The sequence below is a fragment of the Heliangelus exortis genome, chromosome 21 (assembly GCF_036169615.1).
Source record: "Heliangelus exortis chromosome 21, bHelExo1.hap1, whole genome shotgun sequence".
NCBI lineage: Eukaryota > Metazoa > Chordata > Aves > Apodiformes > Trochilidae > Heliangelus > Heliangelus exortis.
Genome location: NC_092442.1, coordinates 8,844,345 through 8,856,866, shown reverse-complemented (window position 1 = coordinate 8,856,866; position 12,522 = coordinate 8,844,345). Strand labels below are relative to the sequence as shown.

General features: G+C 40.9%; 1 protein-coding gene across 21 annotated transcripts in view; it reads left to right on the top strand.

The window, feature by feature from the left end:
* The window catches only part of BCAS3 (BCAS3 microtubule associated cell migration factor), a 310,770-nt gene that overhangs the window by 139,174 nt on the left and 159,074 nt on the right, over positions 1–12,522 (top strand). For 7 of the 21 annotated variants that reach the window (XM_071765279.1, XM_071765282.1, XM_071765284.1 and 4 more), the window contains one exon: positions 414–434. The exons of 12 other annotated variants lie outside the window; for them this stretch is intronic. In XM_071765279.1, coding sequence (XP_071621380.1) covers positions 414–434 — 21 coding nt within the window. Of the gene's footprint in view, positions 1–413; positions 435–3,255; positions 3,303–12,522 lie in introns of those variants that run through there. 2 more of the 21 variants (XM_071765298.1, XM_071765300.1) reach the window with 2 other exon arrangements.

The window sequence follows — 12,522 nt, the reverse complement described above, 5'->3', positions numbered from 1 at the left end:
GATTTGAAAATCCCTGGAGCCTGCTGATTGGATTGAGGTTGAACTGTAAAAAGAGACCTTAGCACATAGAGAAACTGGTTTCTGAAGGTTGTTTTAAAGAGTTAAAAGCTCCTGTTTCAGATTGTTTGATACTGATATAAATTCTGAGTTCAAGATATTGCATTGTTTGCCAAATTAATTTATTTGGGAATTATGGGGTATTTCTTAGTTGTGTTTATAACTGAGTTCAATAATAACTACGTTTACTTTGGGTATGGAGGATTGTCATTATAAATTCCATTTTCAGATATTTAAAACTTGTTAAATTGAATCATGTTGAGCTTAGACAGACATCTGATTCTGGTTATTTAAAGGGAAATTTATTTGGTATACTACATAACAAAGTAATTGTGAAAATAATTTATTTGATACAGAAGAGCACATAAATGCATCAGGTATGATTTTTTTGACTAGTTCATCTATGGCTATTACCCTTAAAAAGTTGCAAGCTTAAATCCTGGCAGTGCTTGTGTGTATCTGGCACCTCAGATGCAGAGTGATTAATGGCATGGCTGCTCCTCACCACCAGCTGATGCAGATAAGGATATCAAGGTTGGCTTTCTCATGTATGAACAGAGAGTTCTGTTATAGCAGGGATATGTATGAATTCTGAAACAGGACCATAATGTATTCTAAACCTGGATTATTCCATCTACAATAGAAACAACAAACCATGTAGGACCCTGTTCCTCTTCTGTGCTCAACAACTTTTCCTGTAGTGTGGGTGGGGCCTCAGTATGACCTGGCTGATGTGAATGTGATGAAGCTCTATTGGTAATGCCTTTAACATGTGTGTCCATATTAAAATTGCCAAAGTCAATTGTGTGCATTGTTATGACACTGAAAATATATTTACTGTGCAGCAGTGACTCAGTTTTGTTACAACACCTCGTAAGTTTCTGTTAAACAATAGATGGGTTTTATTAGGGCCTTCTAGACAGCAGTACTTTATTTAACTTCTCTACCAGAAGGTTGGGATTGGAATTGATTTTTGATTTGGGGATTTAACCATCTATTTGCATTTTTTATATTGAGTGATCCCTGTCCTTTCCCATACAGAGTAATTGCCCAAATTTAGGGTAGATATGCCTGGTTATGTGTGAGGGTGAATTCTGGTACTGAGTAAAAGAGGTGCAAAGGAAAAGCAAGCTCTGTTTTTTTGAGATCTCTTGCTGTTCTTGTGACAGAGCCCAGCAAAGGGAAGAGCAATATTTTTTACTTTCTTTCCTTCCCACCTTTGAGATGTGCAGAAAATTACATCGAGCTCAGCTCGGAATCTAAAGATTTTCTTTTAAATGCTCTTCATGTATAACATTGCATTTTTTATGCTGCAATCCACTACTGTAAGTCTTCTCATTTCCTGCTATTACCAAGACATGCCCTGAATGGCTTACAGCCTTTATGGAAAACGAATTTATTGGAAAATACGGTTTTAGGTTTGAAGGATTTTTTTTTTTTTTTTTTTTAAGTAGGTCATAAATTTTTACTAGCTAAGCTGAACCAGGAAGTGATTCTTCAGTTATGACCCATGCATTTGAGCCTGTTGCACTTTATGAAGATGCTTATCTGGCTGTTTGATTGCCTGTTGCTTGGAGATCCAACCCGTGTGGCGCCTCATCTTATCTAACTCCATCGCATGTTCTTCCTATCTAAAGATTTCAAGTACATGTTTATCATCTCCCATTATTCTCCCACTCTCCTGGATAGCTTCCTTCCTTCTCCCCCCCACTGGTGACAAAGCTGTTGTTGTGTTTAATAAGAAATCTGTGTCTTTTTTTTTAATAACAATTTTCACAAGTCTGTAAAACTGTGGTATGCTGAGGGCAATATTTTCTCACAAGATGGTTTGCAAAAATCTTCATTTAAAAAGTACAAAACTAACACGTGAAAATCCATCATGAAAATGTGCAATAGCATTTTCTTTTAAGTGGATGGCAACATTTGTAAAGATGCATTGAAAAAAATACATATTTAATCTTGACTTAAAATTCTGCTAAGGTATTCTGGGTTTTTGTTTGGCTTGTTGTTTGTTTTTTTTAATCTTTAAGGAAAGTTTCCAGATATCCAGTTACCTAAAGCTACTGGATATTTGTCCCTCAGTGCACACATTCCAGTTATATGCATCATAGAGAGAATATACCCTCCAGGAGGAAATGCACTGTAGTTCCAGATGCTGCTCCAGATTGGCAGTTAGAAATGTTAAGGGGACAACACTGGGTTTAAAGCTGTGTAGGGCAGGGAGCCTTTAACAATCATGCAGCAAAAGAGCCACCTCTGCATGTATGGTGAACAAATGCCTGCTGTGTGTAGCAAGCAGGCTCGTGTGCTCATGTGTCTGTCTGTCTGTGCTTTCCAAAGCAGTGCTGAGGCTATTGCAGTGGCTTTAACAAAGGTGGGGTAAGTCAGCTTACATTTAAGATTTTATTTGGCACCAGACATGGAAGAGAGAACCTTGCAAGTGTCCTGTCTGCAGAAGATGCTGCAGCTGAAGGTCACACTCTTTCCACAGCCAAATCAACCACCTGAGACAAATTTGTAATGTGATTTAAAAAAAAAGCTCCTACAGAGTGAGCTGGCTCTATTTCAAAGGCTACAGGCATGACATGAAAACTTTACATGTATGCATTGAATGCTGTTCCTTTCTTCTATGTGTCTAGCTTTAGATGTGATTTTTTTTTGGCTAGCTGAGGGTATCTACAAATTGACAGAGACTAATGTGGAAAATAGAAGCATAGGCTATGAATGCAATTTAATATTTCCAGGCATCTTTCTGAATTTTTATGTGATACCCTTGATGAATGATGCATGTCATCTGTGCTACACACTTGAAAAACAAACCTGATAGAAGTCTCCTAATACTACATAATGCAGAAATTAAAGGGTGTGGGAAGGTTAGGGTATCTGTACAGAACAACAGCTCTGAACTTTCAGGAATAGAAAACCTCTGGAGAAAGGGCTCTGCAGCAGTTCCTGATCACAGTAAATTTGTCTGCACAGCTGCACTGAGTAAGGCTGAGTGTTCCCCTTAAACTCTAACAAATGTGGAGAAGGGTACTCAGGTATGCTCAGGCAGAGCTGTTAATTCAGTCCTGCTCAGTTAGAAAAAAGTGTGTGCATCTGTGTGTGTTTATGAAAAGCCTTGTTTATTCCCTCAAACAAAGAGGCCTTTGACACTTATCCATCAGGCAAGTAATAATTTTGTTGCCTTGTCAGCAGAGCAGGGCAGTGTTGACAGTGAAGTTGTCTGATCTCTGTTTGCATCAGCCTTTTCCTTTCCTGCTTGGAGGAGATCTCTGCTTCTTAGGACAAATGAAGAAGTAAGAGAAGGAAGGATTTTCATGAATAAAATTAAATTGTAGAAAGAAATTATACTGAGCAATTTTTTTCCTCTTTGTTTGTGTGTGGGGTGGGGAAACCTTCGTGCTCTCCTCTTAAACCTGGCATGTGCTGTGCTGCTGAGGGACGCACGCATCATTTTTTAATGAAGATTGTTTATTACTGTTGCATGAAACTCTGACAATACTGAGCTCTCTTCTGGTTACTACAATCAATGCCCACTTAAAACTGGCTTGTAATTTAGTGCTTCCCTTTCTTTTGTGTGTGACTGGCTGGTCATGGACAGATAGCTTGTTGCCTGCAGAGGCTTTGATGAACAGAAGAATTGACTCGGGCTCTGTGGGGGAGGGAAGGAGGTTGCCTCCTCTCCTCCCCCCTCTGCCTGTGAAGGATCTTTTATTGTCCATCACCACACCTGTGAGACAGGGACTAGGGGACAAATTTTTCCTGTCCAGCAATGCTCTCACCTGGAATTTAATAAACACTTCTGCTGTCACACCTTAAACCATCTGAGCACTTTTCTGTTGTATGGGCGATCAAATATTTATTCCCAACCGCTGTACACCACAAAGTGCTGCCTTGGAGTAGCAGAGATCAGTTATTCAGGTAGTAAAGATGTGTGAATGCAGCTGGCAGATGAAGTCACCAACATTCTGAATTCCCAGGCTGTCCTTCTTGCCACAGGCAATAACTGACAGGCCTGAGCTGGGGCTGGTTTCCCTGTTCCGGGCGCTGGTAGGGCCCGGGGAGCCCTGGCGTCACGGATACTTGAGCTGCCCTGCTTGAGTGGAGCCGGCCAGCCCTGGAGGGTCCTTGTTGCAGAGAGATGTAATCAATATGGTCTGGAGTCCTTGACCTGAACCTGTAATTACCTGGATGGTATAAAGGTAGTTTGTTGTTGCAGATAGAGATTGAGCTCAGATCCTCCAAGTATAATGCTGAGCTTTGAAGGCAAGGAAGAGATTTGGCCCTCGGTCTGTTCTTGACAGCAATTGAGAGGTTTTAATAATGGTCATATAACAAGCTGCTGTTAGAGGGCATCACCTGTTTAGTAACAGCAGAAATGCATACCCAGCACTGCTTGAGTTGTACTTCTGCATTCTGTCAGCTTAAATTTAAATGAGTTTACATTATGGTTCTTTCCTGCAATAACTGCTGAGCCAATGCTGTTCATACCGTATCTATTTAAAACACTTACTGTGTTACTTATGTGAAAAACATTTTGTGTGTTATTCCTAGAATTGTGATAGAGTGTGGGATATAGTCAGGTTGTTGTTGTATCCTCAGTGCAGTAGCACACACTTGCACATGGCCATGCCCTCTCCATCCTGTTCATCTGTCTTGCTAAATGTCTGTGTGCATGTGAGCTGTGCAATTCAAAATTCTCGTACTTAGAATTCTTTCAACTTGATTTATTTCATCTAATTTGAGAAATGTTATGTGATGGTTTTTGAAGAGAGCCTTAAGACAGAACTGACTTCAGCAGTCTCCAAGATGCCAGTGCAGTATACATGATTACATCTAGAAACAGCTATGCCCTATAGACTACAGAGATGTGAAGAGAAATTAAAATGACCTGACACTACTGACTGGGCACTTGCTGCTGGACCATTGCCTGGCTTGAGAAAAGACTTGGCTGCAGGGATACATGGAGTAGTATTAATGTCTTGAAACACTGGTGGGTGTTTTCTGTAGGCAGAAGTATACTGGAGAGAAGCATGAGAGCAGTGACTGAAAGGCAGCAGGATCATTATGTACTGATTTATTTTTTTGTCTCCCTACAATGGTTGTGGGTGGGTTAATCTGTCAGTTCTGGAGATGGGAACTCACTTTGTGCAGCACACTGTGGTGTTGGGGTAGCTGTTACCCTCCTACTGCTGGAGGAGACTTCAATCCCTTGCCTCAGTTTCCCTCTGGTTTGTTTGTAGCAATTGAAGCAATTCACCTCTTCTCAGATAGTTGTGCTTTGACACACAAGTGTGAATCAGCTTAAAATAAAGAGGTGCAACCTGTAACTTGGTTTCACAGCTGCAAGTGAAAATCACTAGTTTTTGGACACTGCCGTGCAAGCTTGAATTTGACTTTTTTAGCAACTTGAGTTACTCAAGGTCCTTAACACCCCAAAGGCTGCTTGCCTTCTTCATCCTTCTGATGGGATTTTTGGTGGTTGACAGGGGGGAAGTCTGAAAACCAAGAAACCCAGAAATTTCCATGTTGATGTCTGAGCTGGGTAAAAGCTTAACTGTGACTGGCATAATAACCAAACCCAGGGTAGTGAGGCTTTTCTTAAATAGATGAAGATAAGTTGCAGGGAGGCCTCCAGGGGCCACCTCCGTGGTCACTGGTGCAGCCCTCTTGCTCCAAGACAGTTGTTCTCATGTCACACAGCCCGCCTGACGCGTGTACCAGCGGTCCATTAATGCAGAAAGTGGAGTGTCTTCTTGCTGAAGTGTTACACACTAACTTTCAGTGGGGGGAAGCCACCTTCAGTTCATATAATGGGTTGTCAGCTGAAAAATAGCAGTGTGGTGTCAGCCCAGCACGTAAATGCTTTGTGTTTTATATAGGGGAAGAAAAAAAAAAATACTAAATTTTTTCAGTCGGTAGCGAACACAAACTCGTTCTGAATCTAAGGCTGTTGTCTGTACCCCTTAATTGTCTTTTATTAACAGTTGTTGCTGGTGGTGTGTGTAGGTAGCTTTAAAGCTCTGAATAAGTGGAAAGTGTTGATTCTAATCACATCTGACACCACAATCTTCAGTGGAACAACACATGAGCTGAGATTCCCGATGGGCTTCTGTAGGATACAATATTTATTATAGCTGGAGATCTAAGAGCTCCAAGCTACTGTTAAACTTACAAGAGATCCAGAAACCTCAGTGTCTGGACTTGTGTTTTAGTAGATTGCACAGAAATAACACCCTGTGCAGTATTTGCAGGGAAGTGTGTTCGTTGACATTCCTGCTCCTTTTATACAGTGTTTAAGGAATCGTTTTACAAATCTTGGAAGTTTTATAAGTTTGTAATATATTTCAAGCTCATTTATTAATCTAGACTGTTTGAAATGTTCTTAAAGTGGTATTAGATAGTCAAGTTAAAAGTATTTGAACAACCGTCTGCAAATGAATTTTTATAGTCAGTATTGTTTTAGGAAGGCTTTAATTTAGAAACAGTTTTCCAGTTTATTACAAAGAGACATTCTTATTTAATGATTTCACTAAATCAGGGTATCCTTCAAAGTGTTTACTCACAGTTTTCCATGTTTGCTTTGAAAAACCTCTAAATATGCTTTTTTATTTCTTCTTTGAGGTGTATTTCCTTCACTTTAGACTGAAATCTCTGTCAGATACTTTTTTTAACCATCAGGATTGCTTGCTGATTCTGGTTGTCTTGAGATCCCCCAACTTGTCCTTCTCTGCTTTCAGGAATTGTTCCAGAACATCATCCCAGGTCCTTAGGGCTCTGCAGACTCTTCCTTTTGTCTTTCAGCTTCTTCCTGCCTGTGAAATACCCATGGAGGCTTGATATCCATGTCCCTAGCATAGCAACTACTATAGGTAGTTGAATACTATAGGTTTTGATGGTCTCTTTAGAGCAATTAAATCTGTAGGTGTAAAATGAGACCTGAAACAGTCTGTAGGAATGTTTTTTGGGTTAGGTTTTCCTAGGACAGTTGGAAGTGGTGGGGCAGCTGCTAAGAAATGTCTCCTACCTCCACAGTGAGTTCTAATTTTATTTCTTTTTTATTCCCATAATAGATGGCAAAAAGAGCTTTTAAAAACAAACCTGGTGGCTTATTTGTGATTTTTTGGTTTTTCCCAAGTAGTGAGATAATAGTGCTGCATTTTAAATCAAACACTGCACAAAAAAATGGAGAAACTGAGGATGGAGCTGATAAGTTGCTGTTTGCTCCACAGCCACTGAGCCCCTGGCTGTGCAGTTGTGGGTTGGCCACCAGTGTTGTGCCAGAAATGGCTTCAAGAGGAGTCTGTAATTTTCTTCTCAGTTGTATTTCTTTATACTGTAGATAATCTATTGTTTCATGGGTGATAGTTCACTATGTAATACTGGAATGCTTGACACTTTTTACGATTTTCCACAGCCACAAAAATGTGTTCTTTTATAAGGCACTACAGGTTTAATGTCTGTTTTCAGAATTTATCTGGTCCAACCCCCTGCTCGTGGTGGTAAGGCTCTACACATGAACCCTCTGCACAGACTGTATCTGCATCAATACAGAAATGGCTTTTAACAAGGGCATGAGTCCTCGTGTCTATTTTTTCTGAATGTGATGTCAGTATGTGCGCCCATTTTCACCATTTTTAATCCCAAATCAGCAGGTTTTAATTATTGTTCACTAGAGTGCAAAATGGATGAGTGAGCAGAAGTGTGGGTTTAGCTTTATACCTTATCAAACTGAACTATTTGACGTGATAAATCAGGCAGGCCTTTGATGTCTTTTAAGGTGGACTTCAGTACTTTGAGGGTGTTACTATCACAGCTTCCTCGTTGTGTCTTCTCCTTGCTGAAGTTAGGGTGTTCTCTGCTGGAAATAAATATTTGTATCTTAAGCTGAAATATATTCTTTTGGTACTTATATATATTTTATTGCCTCAGTGATGCAAGGGGTAAAAAGCTGGATGGAAAATATTTTGTTTTCCTAATTATCCAATGCTGTGAAACACCCATTGCCTTCCAGTTGTCTTGGCTCCTCCCCTTGCCTTGGCCTCTATCCCTGGCATGATCCCAGCCAGTTTTAATAGTCCTTTATCTTCTACTTGCACTGCTTCCACTTTTTATTAGAACCCAAGCTAAATTGGGTACTAGTTAGCACTCTAGTGATGGGGTGGAGTGCTGCAAAGGGCCAAAGCTGGTGCCAGCAAGCGATGGCTGCAGGGAGCCAGGGGTGAAAGGAGCCCCTGTTTGTCACCATCCTCCTTTTTGGGCAGTTCTCCACAAGTAGAGAGGTTGGCAGTGCCTCCAGCTGGGAGGGCTCTGCAAGTAGGAGATCTGTCAGGGTCTGGAGCACTGCTGGGGCCAGCCTGCCCAGGGCTTGCCTCCCTCCAGAGAGAAGGCAGAGCCTTGGAGGGAGCACGTAAAAGCCAAGTACTTGGTGTACATAAACCTTCTGGTGCTCTTCCCCTTGTAAAGGTGAAAACAAGCAGGTCACAGTTAGTAAATGACAGAAAGCAGGCTTGGGATTATTCACATCATTAGCACAGGATTTCTCCAGATAAGAGAAGTGGTGTATGAGCCTCTCCTGCCCCGAGGCTGCCTGGCGTTTACTGTGCGGGGCGCGGTTCTTTCAAACGGAGCAAGAACAGGGGAAAGAAAAAGGTGGTAATACAACTAACATATGGCTTTTGCTGGAGTTTGGCCACAGATTTAAAGAGTGGATTCCTGGGGCCTTCATATGGTATCCCAAAACCAACACGAAAGCCTTTCCAAATACATTTTATAAGCTCTGTGATTGTAATAGTCCTATCAAAAATCCCATGGCCCCGGGTCAAGTGGGGTGCAGGCCCTCCTCTTCTCAAATCCCAGGCTTGCCAAGTCTCTCTTGCCTGATATTTCCCTCCAGCAACAGCGGGCAACCATTTGTGCCTCCTGTGCAGGGTGTGCTGTGTAGAAATACCTATCAGGGCCCAGCACAGCTGCTTTCCCTTGAGCTCACATCTGCTCAGAGAGAGCGGGACCCACACGCGCTCGCTCGCCTGGGCTTTTGTCCCAGCTGCAGCTGGCCCTGGCTGTGTACAACCCACCTGTATTTCTGGATAATTCATAGATTTTGCTAGGCTTTGGCACAGAGGCTGAATGCTTGCTTGTGAGGAACTGGTTGGGTTTGAGCATTAGTTTGGTAACTGGCTCTGTCATTGTCTTTTGCTTTAATTTTCCTTTGCTCCTCGTTACGTTGCTGTTAATGGGAGAGATGCAGAACAGGATCTGGAAACTGTCATTTGTAGCTGCTTTTAATGGTAGGATCCTACAACACTGCAGGAGAGGAGCCCTTTGGAAATACAGTACATATAATTTTTTGTCTAAATACAAAAAAGCAGTAGAAGCCACTTTTGGAGTAAGGATCTTGCTAGGGCATTTCCATTAACTGCATTTGCATGAATTGGAAAAGTACCTCTTCAGACTTTCACCTTGATTGTTTACAGCATGAATGCTGAGCAAAGCACTGCTATCCTCTTTGACCAGCACTTCAAATGTATTTTAAAAGTAAGCTTAACGTTCTCTAAACTTACTTGTGATTGAATGTCAAATCTATTAATTGATCACAGATCATCTACAAGGTGGTTTGTGTTGCTACTGCATTTTTTAATGAATAGAAAGTTGGCATAAAAGAATCTGGCCAAGACAAGAAATGCTTTTGTGCAAGTCTTTTTGGTGTTCCTATTTAAGCCTTAAAAAAAAAAAACCCTGCAAACCCAAACAAAACCAAAACAAGAGGAACAAGCAGTATACAGTGGAACACTTACACAGAAGTACATTTTACCACTGAAGTTAGATTAAAAATTCACCGTATCATACGCAAACCATTTCCCCCTTGATTTGTGTCCAAAATATGAGGAAAAATCTTGCAGATGCATTATGCATTTTACAAAAGAACATATGCATGCATTTAAATCATTTACATTTCATCTTTGCTTTCTCTTATTTTTAACCATATTGTAGTGAATGACAGCGTGTTTGGAAAACCCAGGCAGAAAGCAAAGTTTAAACTTTCATGCACAGTAAGCTAAACTGCAAACAGTGCTTCACTATTTCATGATTTTCTTTCAGAGTTTTGCAGATGCCTTTTCCTTTCTCTCCAATGAAACACATGTGACTGAAACTTTGGGAATCTGGCTTGCAAAAACCCAATAAATTATACTGGGTTTGGTTTGTGCTGTTCTTACAGTGCCTGGGAAGAGAATCCATCCTTATTGAAGCAGGTCTTCAGGAGAAACATATGCTTAAAGATGCTCTGAATGAGGAACACTATTAATTGTTTATTGTTAGGCAATATCAAACATTCTTCATGCTGTAGAGTCTTTTTTGGGGGGTGAGGAGAGGATGATAGAGGAGCACCAGCTCTACCTGATGTTTTACCTGCCATGACTTCTTTTCAGCACTCCCCTGCTGTGTGTTAAATCACCACCTCCTAATGGCTCTGCCTGTGTAGTGGGTAGCTGAAAAAGAATTGGAGTGGTGGATATTATGTTTTGTTTAGTGTCATCAGCAAGCACTGCTCCCCCATTGCTCTGAGTGGACAAATGAAATTCAGCTTTATTGGCCTAGTTATAGCCTTTTAATAACACTTCAGTGAAAGATTGTGCATGCCATGAAGTGCTGAACGTGGGCTGGGAAGTGATGTAGTGGCACTGAAGTACAGGGATGGGACTGGGGGGGAGGAGGCTGTGGGTACAGGTGAGGCTGTGCCCATGGTGAGGAGGGGACAGGGGTCTCGAGGGGAGCATCCTGAGGAGGTACCTGGGTGATGTGAGGGCAGGGTTTGTCACTTCTCCTCAGCCATGCTGCCCTCAGGCTGGCAAGGTAAGAGTTAAACCCTGAGTTCTCCATTTATTTTGTTAGTAGAGATTGACTTATAATTGAGGATATCACATGGAAAACCTGTAACTCATTTGTATATCCATCCTTCCATGTTTAAAACTCAGTCAGAAAACTAATGAGGTTACAAAAATATTGCTGATCCTGGAGCAAATATAGTTGGAGAACATATGCTTTGGTTTTACATTTCTGCCTCTAAAAGGTGACATGTCCTGTGTTTGTCATTTAATTTAACATTCTATATATTTTTAAACGGCTGCATGATTTGGGATCTCCAGATGCCCTGCTTTGTGCTAAATGAGGTTGACAGTTCAGTGATGTGGAAGGCCATTATCTCACCTTTGTGCTTCTAAACTATAGCCACTTGCCTCTGCCTGCTCATAATGCATTTACTGCATTACACTGTAGGAATTTTTAACACCTATTGAAAGCATTAATTAGGGATGCCATCCTGATGAGCACTTAAAGAGAAGTGGAAAGCAGGGCCTGATGCTGTTCTTCAAGCTTCTGTTTCTCCCATTGCTGGAGAATCAGTAAATGGCTGAGCTCCAGTAGGAAATGCTGATACACTCTGTATTATCTAGTGCTGTACTCTCAAATTTGGCAATGAATGACTGTTATCTGCATTAGTTATCTTGTATTTAGATGCTATCTTTAACATGCTGCTGCAGAGTGAGTTTTAAGGGGTTGCATGCCAGTGGTAGCTTGGTGAGATGTTCCTCAGATGATCAGTGCAACCAAGATAATGTGGAAAACTTCCAAACCACAGTGTGAGATCATTGGATTTTCACACATGTAGCAGAGTCATTTCCCTAAGTGCTGTGGTCACACGTGTTATGACTGATGTATCCTAAATGAATATGATTTGATATTAAAAAAAAAAAAAAAAAGTCATATTAAGATAGTAGCATTGTAAAGGTTTTATCTTGAAGTGGATTTACTCGGGAATGTTACTCCCATTTTAAAGTAGATTTATTGATATAATATGTTAATCATTATAATAAGTTTAATCATTAGTGAAGGGAGTTTGTGTATTCCCACAAACTTCTGTTAACATAAAATCATCAGCACAAAGCCTTAGCAGCCAAGAAAACAAGTTTTTAAAAAATTCCAAGCAGTTTGATCTTGATGTTTGGGGATTGCTGTCATCCCATTCCTATAAATTGGGATCCCTTTAAGAATGCACAAATTCTGTATATGTTGTCCTTTTAAACCTTTTAAACCAAGCAGGTTACAGCTCTCACCTCCCCTTCTGCAGCCTGTGGCCCTTTCTGTTCCCAACCAAGCCTCATGGCATGTCTCTAAACAGCTCTAAATGGCTCTGTCACTGCCAGCTCATGCTATCTATAAACCAATAAACCAAAATTCAGGCTCTTGTGTCCTATTACTGTTGTCCTGAGTCAGCAGGTCTCCTATAGAATCATTTTTCATAAGCTTGGAAAATGGATAATCATTACTTCGACTCCTAAAGTTCAGTAATACAAGAATAAATCATAAATATGTCACTTGTATCTTAAAAGCTAACCAGCTCAAAACTCTCCCTCTTGTCTAATCTGGCCTCCAGTGCCTTTGATCACCATTTTCTCCTCTTTC